The sequence below is a fragment of the Carcharhinus amblyrhynchos genome, chromosome 33 (genome assembly GCF_965287045.1).
Source record: "Carcharhinus amblyrhynchos chromosome 33, sCarAmb.v2.hapA, whole genome shotgun sequence".
In the NCBI taxonomy this organism is placed as follows: domain Eukaryota; kingdom Metazoa; phylum Chordata; class Chondrichthyes; order Carcharhiniformes; family Carcharhinidae; genus Carcharhinus; species Carcharhinus amblyrhynchos.
Window position 1 is genome coordinate 12,334,215 of NC_137356.1, and position 18,995 is coordinate 12,353,209.

At 46.4% G+C, this 18,995-nt stretch overlaps 1 protein-coding gene across 2 annotated transcripts in view; it reads right to left on the reverse strand.

Moving 5' to 3' along the window:
* LOC145360876 (coiled-coil and C2 domain-containing protein 1A-like) overlaps positions 1-18,995 on the reverse strand; it is an 85,630-nt gene that overhangs the window by 66,041 nt on the left and 594 nt on the right. The window contains exons 1-6 of one of the 2 annotated variants that reach the window (XM_080216377.1): positions 15,704-15,726; positions 10,059-10,197; positions 8,814-8,920; positions 4,855-4,947; positions 2,036-2,173; positions 965-1,313 (exon numbers count right to left, since the gene is read on the reverse strand). In XM_080216377.1, the coding sequence (XP_080072503.1) occupies positions 965-1,313; positions 2,036-2,173; positions 4,855-4,947; positions 8,814-8,920; positions 10,059-10,164 (793 nt within the window). In that variant the 5' untranslated portion in view covers positions 10,165-10,197; positions 15,704-15,726. Of the gene's footprint in view, positions 1-964; positions 1,314-2,035; positions 2,174-4,854; positions 4,948-8,813; positions 8,921-10,058; positions 10,198-15,703; positions 15,727-18,995 lie in introns of those variants that run through there. The other variant, XM_080216376.1, reaches the window with a different exon arrangement.

Consider the following 18,995-nt stretch of genomic DNA (forward strand, 5'->3'; position numbering starts at 1 on the left):
GATATCGTAAAGGTGTCAACAGCAAGACCCATGAGGAGCTCGGATCTTGTTTGGAATGTTTGAGGAGCATTCAGTACTTTCTGCTGTATAGGGACTGCCGTAATGTGGTAACTGAAGCACTTAACCCACATGCAGCAAGGTCCCACATACAGGAGTGAGGTAACAGTCAGATAATGATGTTGATTAAAGGATAAACATGGGCCGGGACAGAGAGAACTCCCCTGCTTTTCTTCAAACTGGCAGCTCGGGATCCCCAAGAATCAGAGGTTTATATCATGGAAACAGGCCATTCAGCCCAACTTGTCCGTGCTGCTTTTTTTTTTTAAAATCACTAAGCTGGTCCTAACTGCCCGCGTTTGTCCCATACCCCTCCACATCCATCTTACCTATGTAACTTTAAATGCTTTTTAAAGGACAAAACTGTACCCACCTCTACTACCACCTCTGGCAGCTCATTCCAGCCATTCACCAACCTGTGGAAAAAACTCTCCCCTCTCACCTTAAACCTGTCTCCTCTAGTTTTAGAATCCCCTATTTTTGAGAAAAGATGTTGACTATCTAGCTGATCTACGCTCCCTCATTATTTTATAGACCTTTATAAGATCACCCCTAACTATCTTACGCTCCAGGGAAAAGAGTCCCAGACTATCCAGCCTCTCATAGTTCAAACCACCAACTCCCGGTAGCAAACTAGTAAATCTTCTCTGCACTCTTTCTAGTTTGAGAGAAGAGAGGGTTTAATGGTTCAGCTGAAAGGCAGAGCTTCCAACAGGGCATCACTCTCTCTCTCTCGCATCCCCGGGACTGTCACTCTGGATTTTGAGCTCAAGTCTTTGGAGGTGATCGAGACCACAGCCTGGTGACTGAGGTTGCAGAAAGTCAAATCCAACCCTTCAAAGAAAAATAAAACCCACACCCTAGAGAAACACAAGATCGCTGACAGAAGATGCCATTCTGAATCTACCTGCTCTGATATTGGAAACTGGGACGGACGCCTCCATTTTGGCGGGCACTGGCACTTCCACCTGCGTGCTTGGCCTTTTGACTGATGGAGGTGGGGCGACCTCAGATACAGACATCTTTGGTTTAGGTAGCAAGGGAGGCGGTGCCGGCTGTGTCACTGGAACTGGACGCTCGCTGGGCGCAGCCCAGTCAGACAAGGCTGAAGGGTCTTCAGTTAAAGACATCGAGGTCCCAGAGGTGGGTGGAGCTTGTGTGCTACCACTACTTTTCCCAGAAGCCACAGGGGGCGGGATGTCCTCTTCGTTAATCGGTTTTCCCTTCTTCACAGACATAAGCATGGATTGTAAAGTCTAAAAAAATGAAAGATCCGTGTAGATGTTAGTTATGGAATTAAAGAAAAAAAGTGTTTTCTAGTTATGTCCACCTTGGATCAAAATCTTTGACCATCACCCTGTTTTGGAGGGCATAAGGAGAGGTTGGAGAAACTTCGTTTGTTCTCACTGGAACGATGGAGTTTGAAGGGCAGCCTGATAGAAGTCTACAAGATTATGAGAGGCATGGACAGAGTGGATAGTTAGAAGCTTTTTCCCCCCCAGGGTGGAAGAATCAATTACTAGGGGGCATAGGTTTAAGGTATGAGGGGCAAGGTTTACAGGAGATGTACAAGGCAAGTTTTTTTTTTATACAGAGTACAGATTGTAAGAACAGATGCCCTCAATGTATCACAAAAATCAAAGACCACATCAATAGAGTAACGTGTGCCTGGAACTTGCCGCCGGGGGAGGTACTGGAAGCAGATACAATACTGACTTTTTAGGGGCATCTTGACAAATACATGAATAGGATGGGAATAGAGGGATATGGTCCCTGGGAGGGTAGTGGATTTTAGTTCAGTCGGGCAGCACGGTCAGTGCAGGCTTGGAGGGCCGAAGGGCCTGTTCCTGTGCTGTAATTTTTCCTGGTTCATCAATTTCAAGATCATGAAAGTCTAACAGGCCACCAACTGTCTGGTGGAGTACCATTTAACTTCATCCAGGAGATCTCTCAGACGATTAGTTAACTTTGTTTTAACCTTAAGGCCACGTTCGTATCTCCGGATTTTGGAGCTTTCGCCAGATTGTTTGGCATTGTCGATCGCAGATATGTACATGTCAATCCTCTCCACCAGCATGTTTTCCAGTCCACCAGTGATCCCAAGCATCGGATTGGACTGCGGTTAAAAACAATCAGATTTAAGTTACAGCCAGGCTATCTGTAGATGATTCAGTGCAAAATTAAATAGTTAGTTAATATTACATCCCAAAGCGAAGAAAATAGAAGTTCATATCACACAAGTCACTTGTGACAAATGCTGATTACTATCACACTTTGTTGACTGGCACCCTTACATGGAGAAACAGACCATTCAGTCCATCAAGTCTGCACCAACTCTCCAACAAAGCATACCATCCAGACCCCAACCCTGTAACCCCATGTATTTACCCTGCTAATTCACCCAAACCCCACAGTCTAAAGATGTGCTGGTTAGGTTGATTGGCCATGCTAAATTGCCCCTTAGTGTCCTGGGATGCGTAGAGGGATTAGTGGGTAAAATATATGGGGACGCAGGGATAGGGCCTGGGTGGGATTGTGGTCCGTGCAGACTTGATGGGCCATATGGCCTCTTACTGCACTGTAGGATTCTACGATTCTACATTCTGGGGCACTAAGGGGCAATTCAGCGTGGCCAATCTGCACACCTTTGAAGCATGAGAGGAAACCAACGCAGACACGGGGAGAGCGTGTAAATTCCACAGTCACCCAAGGTGGGAATTGAACCCGCGCCCCCTGGTGCTGTGAGACAGCAGTGCTAACCACTGTGCTACAACCATGTTAGGGGTGGCACAGTGACACACTGGTTAGCATTGCTGCCTCTCAATTCCCAGCCTTGGGTAAGTGCCCGTGTGGAGTTTTCATGTTCTCCCAGTGTCTGTGCGGGTTTCCTCCGGGTGCTCCCAGTTTCTTCCCACAGTTCAAAGGCGTGCAGGTTAGGTGCATTGGCCATGTTAAATTGACCCTTAGTGTCAGGGGGATTAGCAGGTTAAATACATGAGGTTATGGGGATAGAGCTTGGATGGGATTGTCATCAGTGTAGGCTCGATGGGCCAAATGGTCTCTTTCTGCAATGTCAGGATTCTATGATTCTGGAACCTTGTTCTAAATTCAGACTGCCCTCTCCGACAGGAAATAAGGATGCCAGGTAAAATAAATCTAAGCACTCCTTCACTTGGCACATCAAAAATCAAATGTGACATCAAGCTTGGCACAATGCCCATCAATTCAGTCACTCCTTTACAGTCTGCAAAAGACTTGAGGAGGAGGAAGAACTCACTTCTGCAGCAATGAATATATTGTCCAACTGAGAGGGTGGTTACTACTACGCTGGAGCCAAGAAGCCCATCACGCAAACCATCCTCCCATCCATTGACTCTGTCTACACTTCCCGCTGCCTCAGGAAAGCGGCCAGCATAATTAAGGAACCCACACATCCCGGACATTCTCTCTTCCACCTTCTTCCATAGGGAAGAAGGTACAAAAGTCTGAGGGTCACTTATCAACCAAGTCAAGAACAGCTTCTTCCCTGCTGCCAGATTTTTGAATGACCCAACTCACATTAAGCTGATCTTTCTCTACATCCTAGCTATGATTATGAAACTACATTCTGCACTCTCTCCTTTCCTTCTCTATGAACGGTATGTTTTGTCTGTACAGTGCACAAGGAATAATACTTTTCTTTGTATATTAACGCATGCGAAAATAATAAGTCAAATCAAAGCCCTGATCTGAAAATCCATTACGTTTTCTCAGAGAAGCCAACATCTTTAGAACTTAAAAGGAAAGAGGAGTTAGTTTGGCCTCCAGCAAGGTAATATGTTCCGAGCTACTCCGTTCAGGGATTTCCTGATACCTCTATTCAAGCGGTCATCTAACGCTGTCTTAAATGCATTACTGAAATTGTGGGAATGTGTCCTAAAATTAGCCATGCAAAATAAAACTCTTCTTGCTTTTGAACTCATCCTGTTTTGTGTGCTCCATTCCCCGTATGGGAGTCTCGTTACACATACCATTAACTAAATTATCTTAATTTAAGATCATTTAAACATCACGTCAACAACAATTTAAGCAATAATCCTCAGGGATTGGGAAGCCACATCTGGAACGTGTCAAATCCCAGGTGTCTCTACGGGGCAGCATGGTGGCACAGTGGTTCGCACTGCTACCCACAGTGCCAAGGACCTGGGTTTGATTCCCAGCTTGTGTCACTGTCTGTGTGGAAGCTGCACATTCTCCCCCGTGTCTGCGTGGGTTTCCTCCGGGTGCTCCGCTTTCCTCCCACAGTCCAAAGCAGGTTAGGTTGATTGGCCATGCTAAATTGTCCCTCAGTGTCAGGGGATTAGCAGGGTAAATATGTGGGGTTCATGTGCAAGACAAATTATGTTGGCACATCAATTTTGTTCATCCAGGATTTGATGACCAAGGAAGATAAATGTACAATGTAGACAGCATTATTCACGCACTGTGCTAGGCAATAATTAGTCATTCTGGCTGAAATGGTGGTGGGAAGAACCTGCAAAATGCTTCCAACTTGCCAATGGCTGGCAGTAAGGGCAGGAGAGACTCCTGGTCAGCCACATTTGGTGTGGAGTGGCACCCCCTCAAGCTAGAAAGCTCAGGTGATAAGTGACACTCACTATGGAATCAAATGAAAGTCTGTCCTGTGCACCACTAGGTGCAGGAAGAGAAACAGCAACAGGGTGAGGGTGAGGGTGAGGGTGAGGGTGAGGGGTAACAGCAAGAAACAAGCTAAGTTACTTTTTGCTGGGATATTGTGGAGACAAGGTCGCAATTTACCTGTGGAACACAGTTAGAAGCGGGTTTATTCTCTATCGGGGACGGTACATTCTTATTCTCCCTGTCGTCCTCCAGCACTTCATTCAGTTCAGCCTAGGAAAACAACGCCTTCATCAAAACAGTGTCACACAGCTTTGTTAAAGCAGAAACAGAACACTTGCTTAGCAATAGGACTCTGCAACTCATTACAGTATACATGTAAAGGAGCTGCAGTGTGGTGAGAGAGGGCATGGTGGCTAGCTGGGACCCAGGGTGTGCAATTCTAACCTGGCAAGCTTCTCAGTTGAAGGGCAATAATCGGGGTGGGCAATGTGCGGTCTCAACAACACCCATGTGACCTGAAAGAATTTTTAAAAAGGCGACTCAAAGAGCAGTACTCCTCCAGTCCTACACTGTAGTATTAATTAAGTGCACAAGTACATGGCAGCACAATGGTTAGCGTGTTGCCTCACTGTTCCAGGCTTGGGTCACTGTCTGTGAGGAGTCTGCGCATTCTCCCAGTGTCTGTGTGGGTTTCCTCTAGATGCTCCAGTTTCCTCCCACAGTCCAAAAGATGTGCTGGTTAGGGGCACTGGCCGTGCTAAATTCTCCCTCGGTGTAACCGAACAGGCACCGGAGCATGGCAACTAGGGGATTTTCACAGTAACTTCATTGCAGTGTTAATGTAAGCCTACTTATGACACTATTAAATAAAGAAAATGTTATGGTGCAGAAAGACGTCACTCAGCCCATCATGTCTGCAGCAGACAAAAAAATAAAGTAGCCGTTCATTTTATTGCCACTTTCTAGCTGTCTGTTCTGCAGCCACGCAGGGTACAGCACTTCAGATACAGATCCAGCTATCTTGGAAATGAGTTGGGACTAATGAATAAACAAACTAAAAAAGGCTCTGGAGTGGGTCTTGTTCTCCTGGCCCAGCCATGACCTGTAAAAGTCACTGCTGACCACGATTTTGCTTTGGACTATGTCTATGAGATGCCTGGAGCAGTGCTGAAGCAAAAAGTGATCGAGACAAGCAGATAGAGGGTGGAAGTGAAGCGAATGTTCACTGAAGGATCAGGTCAACATTAGTGAGGATCAATGGGAGAGCAGACAGCAGAATGTATACCACTTTAGAGGCGACAGAATGGAAGATTCCAGGTTCAATGGGCATCAAATATGCCTCCGTGTCATGTACAAGACTGTCACACCAATCCTGTTCATCCAACCTTTTCCCATCACCCCAGCGTTAACAGTGCTGTACCTACAGCAGCAGAAGCAAGTCTCTTAATTGGAATCATACTGCGACTCTTGAGTTTAGAAGGGCAAGAGGGGATCTCATAGAAACTTACAAAATTCTAACAGAGTTAGACCGGGTAGATTCAGAAAGAATGCTCCTGATGGTGGGGGTGTCAGGAACTAGGGGGTCATAGTTTGAGGATAACCTTTTAGAACTGAGGCGAGGAGAAATTTCTTCACTTAGAGGGTGGTGAATGTGTGGAATTCACTCCCACAGAAAGTAGTTGAGGCCAAAATGCTGTCTGATTTCAAGAAGAAATTAGATTTCGCTCTTGGGGCTAAAGGGATTGGGGATGTGGGGGGAGGGGGTGGATCAGGATATTGAATTCGATGATCAGCTGTGATCAAAATGAATGGCAGAGCAGGCTCAAAGGGCCAAATGGCCTACTCTTGCTTTTAGTTTCTATGTTTATGTTTACAGCAACTGTTACAAAGACATTTGTCAGCAAGTGTTCAAACACTAGCATAAAGCCTTCCTAATAAATAAGACTAACTATTAAACATGCTTCTGACCACACGAATATGGCAGCTATTGGCACCAACTGAAAGCACTGGAAAGTGGCATGTCTTAAGAAGAAAAATATTGTGCGTGATACTGAGCCAGCCACACCAACAAGGTCTCAGGTTTGGTCTGTAAAGCTTTCATGTGCCAATGTGAAATCAGGTGCACACGATTTAAATGCTAAATGCACAATGGCTTCACTGTATTCTGCAAGCCTTTGCTAACATCACAATGCTATTGGAAAGCACTTGTGGGCACAGTTCACTTCAGATTGAAATGATTGAAGGGGGCAGTTTGTTCAGCTGGCTAGATGGCTAGCCTGTGATGCCAACGATGCGTATTTGAATCTCCGTACCGGGGGTTGGATTCCTGGGGGTTTGCTTCCTCACCATGCTGCAGGTATGGAGTAATCTCCCCCCACAAGCTTTATATATACAACTAACTCTCTCTAATGGAGTGACTTTCCTCCAGTCCTTTGTGATCTATGTCTAATTAGCTAAATGATTAAAGGATTTGATTACAAGACTTTGGATATTTGTTAGATATGGCAAATCCAGAAAGAATGTTCCCCATGGTGGGGGGAAATCAGGAACTAGGGGGTCATAGTTTGAGGATAAGGGGCAAACCTTTTAGGACTGAGGTGAGGAGAAATTTCTTCACCCAGAGGGTGGTGAATGTGTGGAATTCACTCCCACAGAAAGTAGTTGAGGCCAAAACGTTGCATGATTTCAAGAAGAAATTATACACAGCTCTTGAGGCTAAAGGGATCGAGGGATATGGGGACAGGGGAGCTGAAATCAGGATATTGAATTTGATGATCAGTCATCATCATAATGAATAGCAGAGCAGGCTTAAAGGGCTGAATGGCCTACTCCTGCTTCTAGTTTCTATGTCAGTGCCCATAAGGAATGGAATTCAGATTCAGATACCTTTGACAAGGTACCGCATGGTAGATTGTTGCATAAAATTAAATTTCACGGGATCCAGGGTGAGGTATCTAAATGGATACAAAATTGGCTTCTTGAAAGAAGCCAGAGGGTGGTTGTAGAGAGTTGTTTTCAAACTGGAGGAGTGTGACCAGCGGTGTGCCTCAGCGATCCACTGTTGTTTGTCATTAATATCAATGATTTGGATGAGAATAAAGGGGACATGGTTAGTAAGTTTGCAGATGACACCAGGATTGGTGGCATAGCAGATAGTGAAGAAAATTATCTCCAATTGCAACGGGATTTTGATCAATTGGGCCAATGGGCTGACGAATGGCAGATGGAGTTTTAGACAAATGCAAGGTGATGCATTTTGGTAGATTGAACCAGGGCAGGACTTACTCAGTTAATGGTAGGGTTTTGGGGATAGTTACAGGACAAAGAGATCTAGGGGTAGATGTTCATAGCTCCTTGAAAATGGAGTCACAGATGGACAGAGTGGTGAAGAAGGCATTTGGCATGCTTGGTTTCATTGGTCAGAACATCGAATAGAGGAATTGGGATGTCTTGTTGAAGTTGTACAAGACATTCGTAAGGCCACACTTGGAATACTGTGTGCAATTCTGGTCACCCTATTATAGAAAGGATATTGTTAATCTAGAAAGAAAGACTGTAGAAAAGATTTACTAGGATGCCACAGGGACTTGATGGATTGAGTTATAAGAAGAGGCTGAATAGACTGGAACTTTTTTCCCTCTGGAACATAGGAGGCTGAGGGGTGACCTTATAGAGGTCTGTAAAATAATGAGAGGCATAGACAAGGTAAATAGTCAATATCTTTTCCCAAAAGTAAGAGAGTCTAAAACTAGAGGGTATAGGTTTAAGGTGAAAGGGGAGAGATACAAAAGTGTCCAGAGGGACAATTTTTTCACACAGAGGGTGATGGATGTCTGGAACAAGCTGTCAGAGGTAGTAGTGGAGGCGGGTACAATTTTATCTTTTAAAAAGCATTTAGATAGTTGCATGGGTATGATGGGTATAGAGGGATATGGACCAAATGCAAGCAACTGGGATTAGTTTAGGGGCTTAAAAAGGGCAGCATGGACAAGTTGGGCCGAAGGGCCTGTTTCCAAACCGTGAGCCTCTATGACTCTATACCTTAGTTGAAGCAAGGGCTACTCAACAATTTTGCTTTCCATCGAGACCCCAGTTGGAGCACCGAGAAAGTCAAAAGTATTTTCAAAACTATTTACCATCAAATCTTCATCATCTTCATCCAAGTCATCATCCTCAGCTTCTTCATCGAGATCTTTCATGCACAGAGCAGCCATTCTCTCGATGTCTTCCATTGGGAGCGGGGCTATAGAAACAGAGGCCTGGTCAGGACAGGACATGTTGAATAACCTTGTGTATTGGCTTTTTCATTGTGCTGCACTGGAATTCAATCCCTGCATTGCTGGGATCAGCCTGTCTGTTCGCACTTACTGAAATAAATCTGCAATAGCTTCAATTTAATTCCCAACCAGGCAAGCTCCTCTCAATTTCCTACATGTTGACTTACACAAGGACTAGAAGCAGGAGTAGGCCATTCAGCCCCTTGGGAGTGCTTCGCCATTCAATATGATCATGGCTGCCCTTATTTCCACCTTCCAGCCTGATCCCCGTCACCTTTCATCCCTTTACTAATTTAAAAATCTATCCGTCTCCTCAAATTTGTTTAGTGTTCTGGCGTCCACCTCACTCTGGGGTAGAAAATTCCACAGATTCATGACCCTTTGAGTGAAGTAATCCCTCATCGCTTGACCCTATAGCCGAAAACTGTGGCTTCTTGCTCTAGAACGTATAACAAGGAGAAACATTCGCTCTACGCCTACTCTGTCAATTCTCTTTAGCGGCTTATGAAACTCAATTAAATCTCTCATTCTTCCAAACTTCAGCGAGCATAGCCAGAAAGTTTTCAAGACAAGTCCTTCATCCGTGGAATCAATCTCTCTCTCCTTTAAGAGGGTTCTTGAAATCGTTCTTTGAGGAAACATTTGATCATTTGTCTGAATACCTACATATGTAGCTTGGCATCAAATTTTGTTTGATAATGCTCCTGTGAAGGGCCTTGGGACAAATTTATGGAATCGTAGAATCTCAACGCTCTCCCCGTGTCTGCGTGGGTTTCCTCCAGGTACTCTGGTTTCCTCCTACAGTCCAAAAGACGCGCTGGTTAGGTGCATTGGCCATGCTAAATTCTCCCTCAGGTGTACCCAAACAGGGGATTTTCACAGTAACTTCACTGCACTGTTAATGTAGGCCTACTTGTGACTAACAAACTTCCTAAGGCACTGTACAGGAATTCTGAACAAAATTTGATAGCAAGCCAAGAGAGGAGGTAGGTGGAAAAAAACTTCAGTCAAAACTTCGGTGGTGGTGGTGGTGGTTGGGGGAGGGGGTGGTGTGGTGCTATTTACTGTGCTTTCAGTCAAGGGGGAAGTTGTCAGGTCACATACCTTTTCCTTTTGGTTTGCCTCTGTCAGCTGGCCTTTCTCCAGTTATCGCTGCCAGTTCCGCTTCCAAATCAGCATCGTTCTCGTCACCATTCACATCCATCATCATACTATCCGGTGAAAAGTCCACCAGCAATCCAAGCTGAAAAAACACAGAGTTTTTATGAACTTAGTGATTCGTAACACAGAGGGAGAGCACTTCTATGTTATGGCTGAACAGAACCCAACCCTGCTCTGACAAAGAGTTATCCTGACTCGAAACATTAGCTCTAACCTCTCTTCACAGGCCTGCTGAGATTTTCCAGCACTTTCAGAACTTAACCCTGTATGTTTTTTTTTCAATAAAATACCCTAATTGCTATTTTAAACAACTTTTTTTTCCCAAACTGAACAAAGTTAGATGGGTATCCTCCGTCTGAGAGTTGGGTATTGTCCAGGGCAATATCTTGGTGTGTTGGAGGATTTAGAACCATAGAACCCTACAGTGCAGGAGGTAGCCATTTCGCCCATCAAGTCTGCACCAAGCACAATCCCACCCAGACCCTAGCTAGTTCCACTGACACTAAGAGACAATTTAGCGTGGCCAATCCACCTATCTTTAGAATATGGGAGGAAACCAGAGCACCCAGAAGAAGCCCATGCAAATATAGGGAGAATGTGCAAACTCCACACACAGTCACATGAGACCAGAATTGAACCTGAGTCCCTGGTGCTGTGAGGCAGCAGTGCTAACCAGGCCGCCGGGCCACCTGGGGACCAGACAATCCAATTTCAAAGGCAGCTACATCAATTTGCATTTGACAAACCATTAGCCAGCAGAGTTGGAGAATTCATGAAGACAAATCACTTCCTGAACACCATGTTCTCATCGGTAGCATATCTGCCGACCCATAATGGCCGAGACATCATCAGCCTGGAAGACAAAGCCAACTTCCTGGCACTGAATAAACATCCCTTGCTAAAGGTATTGTGGAGAGGTAACATCACATGGACTCAGATTCTGGCTTGTGGAACAGGTTTGTATTGCCTTCCTGAGTCTGCTGTTTAACACCTGACAGGCAGGCCATGCCAAAGCAAGCCCTGGCCAGGCAGGACAACCCTGCTAACAACCCTACACCTCACCTCACTCTGCTGGAAGCTTTGTACCACCAGATTTATTTGTGTGAACTTATTTTGTCTTTTGAACACCACGAGAAGAGCAGACTTATACAATGCCAGATTTCAGATGCTAGCCTCTGTGGAAGAATTCCTCATTGAGATTTGACTCTGAAACTCACATGAAGCAATATTTTATATTTTACGTGGTCTCAGTACTGAAAAACATTTATTCCTCTCTACTGAAACTGTAGAGGAAGAAATTCCATACTCACTTCCTGGTTTCTGAGCTAATCCTATCTGGAGTCCGCTGTGAGTTATTAGTAGAATAGTGATTAGCACTGCTGCCTCAGTGCCAGGGATCCAGGTTCAATTCCAGCCTTGGGTCACAGTCTGTGCAAACTCCACACATTCTCCCCATGTCTCTGGGTGCTCTGGTTTCCTCCCACACTCCAAAGATGCGCGGGTTAGGTGGATTGGCCATGCTAAATTGCCACTTAGTGTCAGGGGGATTAGCAGAGCTAATTACGTGTGGTTAAGAGGATAGGGCCTGGGTGGGATTGTGGTCAGTGCAGGCTCGATGGGCCAAATGGCCTCCTTCTACACTGTAGGGATTCTATGGTTCAAAAAATTGCAGCAGACAAAAACCCAGGATCTGGGAAATATGCCACTGTTTACTAAGGAAAAAAACATTTCAAAGCACCTTCCGTTTACGGATGGGTGTGGGAAGGAAGTTCACTGCTGTTTGAACGGACACTCCCATTCATATCAACATAAAAATTCCAATGAAATTGGTGTTATCTCTCGGCTCATTCACCGTAGCAATAAAAACAGGGGAAAATAAGATCACACTCTGAAATGTGCTGTTCTGCACGTGCTACTCAATTCAGCATCTCAGCCAGACAAACCCACATCACCCCCACTTCCAATAATATAGGGCCATCAGAGGGTGGCACAGTGGTTAGCACTGCTGCCTCACAGCACCAGGGACCAGGGTTCGATTCCGGCCTCGGGTCACTGTCTGAGTGGAGTTTGCACATTCTCCCTGTGTCTGCTTTGGTTTCCCCAGGTGCTCCAGTTTCCTCCCACAGCCATATGATGTGCACGTTAGGTTGATTGGCTGTGCTAAGCCTACCCTCTTGCCAGGGGATTTGTAGGGCAAATACAAATGTAGAGTTATGGGAATAAGGCCTGGATAGGATTGTGGTCGGTGCAGGCTCAATGGGCCAAATGGCCTCCTTCTGCATTATAGGGATTCTATGTGCACAAATACATCATTTACTCAGCCCTGTAGCCAAAATAAAAACACAGCCAATTTAAGGAAATCTCTGGGCAGTTCCTCATCACCCTTGTGTACTTGACAAGATTAGGCTATCCCTCACTACCCCACTCCTGAATCTACAAAGTTCAAAACGCTTTGTTCAGACACACCCAAGATGTTAATGTGGAAAGCTAAATAAGCAAATGTATTTGAAGCTTCAAAAGGCCAAATGGAACTGTGCCTGGGTGGCATAGTGGTTAGCACTGCTGCCTCAGAGCGCCTGGGACCCAGGTTCAATTCCTGGATTTGAGACAGATTGTGGAGTTTGCATGTTCTCTCCGTGTCTGCAGGGGTTTCCTCTGGGTGCTCCAATTTTCTCCCAGTCTGAAAGATGTGCTGGTTAAGGTGCATTGGCCGTGTTAAATTCTCCCTCAGTGTACCCGAACAGGCGCCGGAGTGCGGCAACTAGATTCTCAGAGTAATTTCATTGCGGTGTTAATGTGAGCCTACTTGTGACACTCACAAATAAATTTAAAAGTTTCCAGATGCTGCCAGTCCTCCTGATGTACCGGCTCTGATGTCACATCCATCCACATGCAGCAATCCTAAGTTGCTTTCGACTGATGTCATGCACGTGATCCACTTGTCACAGACAACTCATGCGTGCATGGAATAGCAAACACACTTTACGGATGGTTTAAAAGATGCTGCGTAATAAATGTATGCTAGTGGTGTGCTGCATTGCTCCCCCAGAGCCTAAGTCTGTGTGTAACCACTGTTAACTCTGCAGCTGCGTTCCTGCATACTGTTTCAAAGGACAGAAATGGAAATTACACACAGCCAGTTTTACTGAAATCCCAGCGGCAACCCTGAACAGAAATCGTCCAGATTCTGTGGCATCACAGCTTATGCTCTGTTGCTTGATCATGTTGGTCGCAAACACTACTGCCACAGAACATGCATCCTCCTCGGAGAATATCACCCAATATTAAATGCATTAAAAATTAAGGAAGTTTCACGGTTGGAACAGGGCTGATGAAGTGCACACAGGCTCACTCGCATGGTCTGCTACTGGACTAATAAACCAGTGACATGTTTAAACCCCATGACAACAGCTGAGGAACTGAAACCTAGTGCATTAATTAGTAACAGAGACTACAGAACTACTGGATTGTCATAAAAACACATCTCTTTCACTAATTCAAGACATTACCTGGGGAGACAATGGCCTGTAGTATTATCGCTAGACTATTAATCCAGGAACTTAGCTGATGTTCTGGAGACGCGGGTTCAAATGCCGTCATGGCAGATGGTGAATTTGAATTCCAGAAAAAGTATCTGGAATTAAGAATCTACCGATGACCATGAAACCATTGTTGGAAAAACCCATCTAGTTCACTAAGATCCTCCAGGGAAGGAAATCTGCCATCCTTACCTGGTCTGGCCCACATGTGGCTCCCGAGTCACAGCAATGTGCAGTTGGCTCTCAATTGCCCTCCAAGGGCAACTAGGGATGGGCGAGAATGCTGGCCAGCCAGTGACATCCATGTCTCATGAATGAATGAAAACTTGCTGGCAAACACGATAGGTAGTGTGGATGACATAGTTGCGGGGTCAGAATTTCCTCTCCTCACGTTTTCCCTTTGCTTCAGATTGGTGCTGACTTTCAAAGGAGGCCCCACCATTTTGTACAATTGGGTTGCACTGGGTACAGCGATCATGGACGAGCTTCTCCCAGAGTCAACATCAAAACCCTTCAGAGTCAATATCAAATGATGTTGACTGATGGAGGTTTACAAGGTTATGTCAGGCTTGGATAGAGTGGACAGTCAGAATTTTTTCTCCCCTGGGCAGAAGGGTTAATTACTCGGGGGCATAGTTTGAGAGTGAGGGGGGAAAGTTTAAAAGTGATGTAAGGGGCAAGTTTTTCACAGAGGGTGGTGAATGCCTGGAATGTGCTGCCGGAGGTGGTGGTGGTGGAGCAAGTTCTTTAGGAACATTCAAGAGGCATCTGGATAGATACATGAATAGACGAGGAATTGAGGGATATGGACCACATAGAGGCAAGAAAATATTAGATTAAAGAGCTACTTGTGACAGCACAGACTTGGTGGGCTGAAGGCCTGTTCGTGCTGTACTGTTCTTTGTTCAGAACCCCTCAGTCAACAGCAAACTCTTCAGTGGAGCCTTCAGAGAGAGTCCTGAAGCTCAGAATTACCATAGAGGCAAAGCACAGCAAGCCTTCCTCCCTCAAAAATCCCCACTCTGCACCGATGCAGGGCTAGATCTCAACTCTCTGACTCAACACTATAACAGTATCAACTGTGCTGTCAATAAACTATTAGCTGCCCTCAATCAAACTGCAATCAAAAAAGAAACAAAGCTTGCTGCTGGGTGAAACCTCACCATATTCTCCAAACAGCTTAAAGCGCTTCACAACAAAAACCTTATCATTTGTTTCCTGGTGCAAAATGTGAACTTTATTTATTCACTAGTGTCACAAGTGGGCTTACACTAACACTGCAATGAGATTACTGAGAAAACCTCCTAGTTGCCACGCTCCGGTGCCTATTCGGGTGTACTGAGGGAGAATTTAGCATGGCCAATGCATCTAACCTTGTGGGAGGACCTGGAGGAAACCCACGCAGACACGAGGAGAATGTGCAGACTCCGCATAGACAGTGGTCCAAGCTGGGAATCGAAACCTGGTCCTGGCGCTGCGAGGCAGCAGTGCTAACCACTGTGCCACCATAGCACGCATCTTATGAAATGGCAGAGTAGGTTCAAGGGGCAGTGTGGCCTACTCCTGCTCGCTATGTTCTAACCAACGTATAACAAAGTGTCAAACAATCATACTATTCATAGAATCCCTACAGTACAGGAGGCTGCCATTTAGCCCATCAAGTCTGCACCAACAACAAACCCACCCAAGCCCTAACTCCATAACTCCACGTATTTACCCTGCCAATCTCCCTGACACTAAGGGCCAATCCACCTAACCTGCACATCTTTGGAGTGTGGTAGGAAACCGGAACACCCGGAGGAAACTCACGCAGACACAGGGAGAATGTGCAAACTCCACACAGACGGTGACCCGAGGCTGGAATTGAACCCAGGTCCCTGGTGCTATGAGGCAGCAGTGCTAACTTCCGTGCCACGACTAAAAGTTTTTTGTTACTGCAGCCCAAGCATTTAATTTAGCAGTTAAATTGTACTTTAAACAGCTACAAAAAAAAATACATCATTCAATTTAGCCATTAGAAATAATTAAAAGCCATAAGTGATATTTGACCTTGTGTATATTCTTGTGTTATTCCTGGCAGCAGAGGAAGCCACACAGTCCAACTGTTAATCAATCAGATCAACACAAGGGATTAAAACACACACGATAAATCCCATACCTGACAGTGTGGCAGTGTAGTTAGTTACTGGAGAAGGCAGTAGCCATACTTAAGACAGTACCTTTGAATGCCATGTGATAAACTTCTCACAGGATACCTTTTAATTGTCACGTTGCAGCTTTATAAAGCTTTGCTAAGGCCACATTTAAGAGTATTGAATGGCGGGGCAGGCTCGAGGGGCCAGATGGCCTACTCCTGCTCCTATTTCTTATGTTAATTCTGGTCATCACATTACAGGCTTTGGAGAGGCTGCAGAAGAGGTTCACCAGGATGCTGCCTGGATTAGAGGGTATGCGCTATAAGGAGAGGCTGGACAAACTAGGGTTGTTTTCTCTGGAGCGGCGGAAGCTGAGGGGACACCTAATAAAATCATGAGAGACATAGGTAGGGTTGACAGTCAGAATCTTTTCCCGAGTTGGCATGTCTAATACTAGGGGACAAGGTGAGCGGGGGTTGGGGGCGGGGGGGGGGGACAGTTCAAAGGAGATGTGGGAGGCAATTTTTTTTAAAAACACAGATGGGCAGGTGTCTGGAATACGCTGCCAGGGGTGCTGGTGGAGGAGGCAGATAATGATAGGGATGTTTAAGGGGGTTTTAAATAAGCACATGAATATGCAAGAAATAGTAGGATATGCACCAAGGGTTTTTCGTCTGACAAAGGGCCATCTAGACATGAAACATTGGCTCTATACTCTCCCCATAGATGCTGTCAAGACCTGCTGAGATTTTCCAGCATTTTCTGTTTTTGCTATAAACTTAGGACTCTGTACGCAAGATGATGTACACACTGTGTAATTTGTATACTGCAAAATACTGTATTGATAAAAATGCTATCATGCAAAACACTGCAATGCTTTCCAGAGACTTTTCTAGATACACCAATAGTCAGTCAGAGCTCCATTGGTACCCTCTTGCCTCTGGGTCAGACGGTTGTGGGTTCAAGTCCCAATCCAGGACTTGTGCACAAAAACAAACCCAAGGCTGACACTCCAGTGCAGCACTGAGAGTGCGCCGCACCGTTGGCAATGCCTTTCATCTTACTGGTGAATGAAAAAGACCCCTCAATACTGTTTAAAAAAAGCAGGGGGTGTGCCTGTGGGCACGGGCTGATACTTATCCTTCGATCAACATCCCTAAAAAAAATTAAAATCAAATAATTTCCTGCACTACAATTCAAATAGTACTTAGTCACATCAAAGAAAGAGGCCTTTCAGTCCATCATGTCTATGCTCGCCAACAAGCACCTGTTGCTTCTAACCCCATTTTCCAGTACTTGGTCAGTAGCCTTGTCAGCTACAGCGTTTCAAGTGCTCATCTAAATGCTTTTTAAATGTTGCGAGGATTCCTGCCTTCACCACAGGCAGCGAGTTCCAGATTCTCACCATCTTCTGGGTGCAAAGGTTTTTCTTAAATCCCCTCTCCAAATCTCCTGCCCCTTACCTTACTTTACCTTAAATCTCTGCCCCCTCTATCAAGGGGAAAGATTTTTGCCTATCTCATCCCTCATAATTGTGTATACCCAGACCAGGTTTATCCTCTCTGCTCTGAGCAAATCAACCCGAACCTCTCTTCACAGCTAAACTTTCCCTCCTCCTTCTCACACTCCTGCTCATCAGCTAATCCTAACCCTAGTCCAAAGATGTGCGGGTTTGGTGGCTTGGCCACATCAGGGAGATTAGCAGGGTAAATACGAGGGGAATCAGGGGATAGCGTCTGGATTAGATTATTCTCAGTGTAGGCTTGATGGTGGGCCAAATGGCCTCCTTCTGCACTGCAGAGATTCTATGATTCAAAGTGCTCTGACAAGGACTCAACAGTCCTGAAAAGTGCTATCAGGAATGCAAGTCACCCAGAATAAAAACTGCTGGTGGTGATGCATTGTCAAATTGCTGCTTGTGGGATCTTACTGTGCACAAATTTTGTTTTCTGACCGACTTCTAACTAAAATTTGTTCCCTCCCAGTCCATCATGCAAACCAGCCTCCCATCCATTGACTCTGTCTACACTTCCTCTGCCTCAGCAAAGCAGGCAGCGTAATCAAGGACCCCACACACCCCGGACATTCTCTCTTCCACCTTCTTCCGTTGGGAAAAGGATAAATAAAAATCCACAAACACATACCAACGAACTCAAGAATAACTTCTTTCCTACCGCCATCGGACTTTTCAGAGAATCACAGAATTCCTACTGTGCAGAAAGAGGACATTCAGCCCATCGAGCCTGCACCAGCAACAATCCCACACAGACCCTATCCCTGTAACCCCATGTATTTACCCTGCTAATCCCCCAGATACTAAGAGGGAATTTAGCATGGCTAATCCATCTAATCTGCACAATCTTTGGAGTGTGGAAGGAAACTGAAGCACCCGGATGACACTTACGCAGACACAGGCAGTTTGTTAAGTTTATTTAATAGCGTCACAGGTCACACTAATAAGTAAGACCCCCATCCACTGTGGGCGACAGCTCCCCCTCTGTCCCCTCCCCCCCCAGAGATCGGCACCTGTCCCCTCCCCCCCCCCAGAGATCGACACCTGTCCCCTCCCCCCCCCAGAGATCGACACCTGTCCCCTCCCCCCCCCAGAGATCGACACCTGTCCCCTCCCCCCCCCAGAGATCGACACCTGTCCCCTCCCCCCCCCAGAGATCGACACCTGTCCCCTCCCCCCCCCAGAGATCGACACCTGTCCCCTCCCCCCCCCAGAGATCGACACCTGTCCCCTCCCCCCCCCAGAGATCGACACCTGTCCCCTCCCCCCCCCAGAGATCGACACCTGTCCCCTCCCCCCCCCAGAGATCGACACCTGTCCCCTCCCCCCCCCAGAGATCGACACCTGTCCCCTCCCCCCCCCCCAGAGATCGGCACCTGTCCCCTCCCCCCCCCCCAGAGATCGGCACCTGTCCCCTCCCCCCCCCCAGAGATCGGCACCTGTCCCCTCCCCCCCCCCAGAGATCGGCACCTGTCCCCTCCCCCCCCCCCAGAGATCGGCACCTGTCCCCTCCCCCCCCCCCCAGAGATCGGCACCTGTCCCCTCCCCCCCCCCCCAGAGATCGGCACCTGTCCCCTCCCCCCCCCCCCAGAGATCGGCACCTGTCCCCTCCCCCCCCCCCAGAGATCGGCACCTGTCCCCCCCCCCCCCCAGAGATCGACACCTGTCCCCTCCCCCCCAGAGATCGACACCT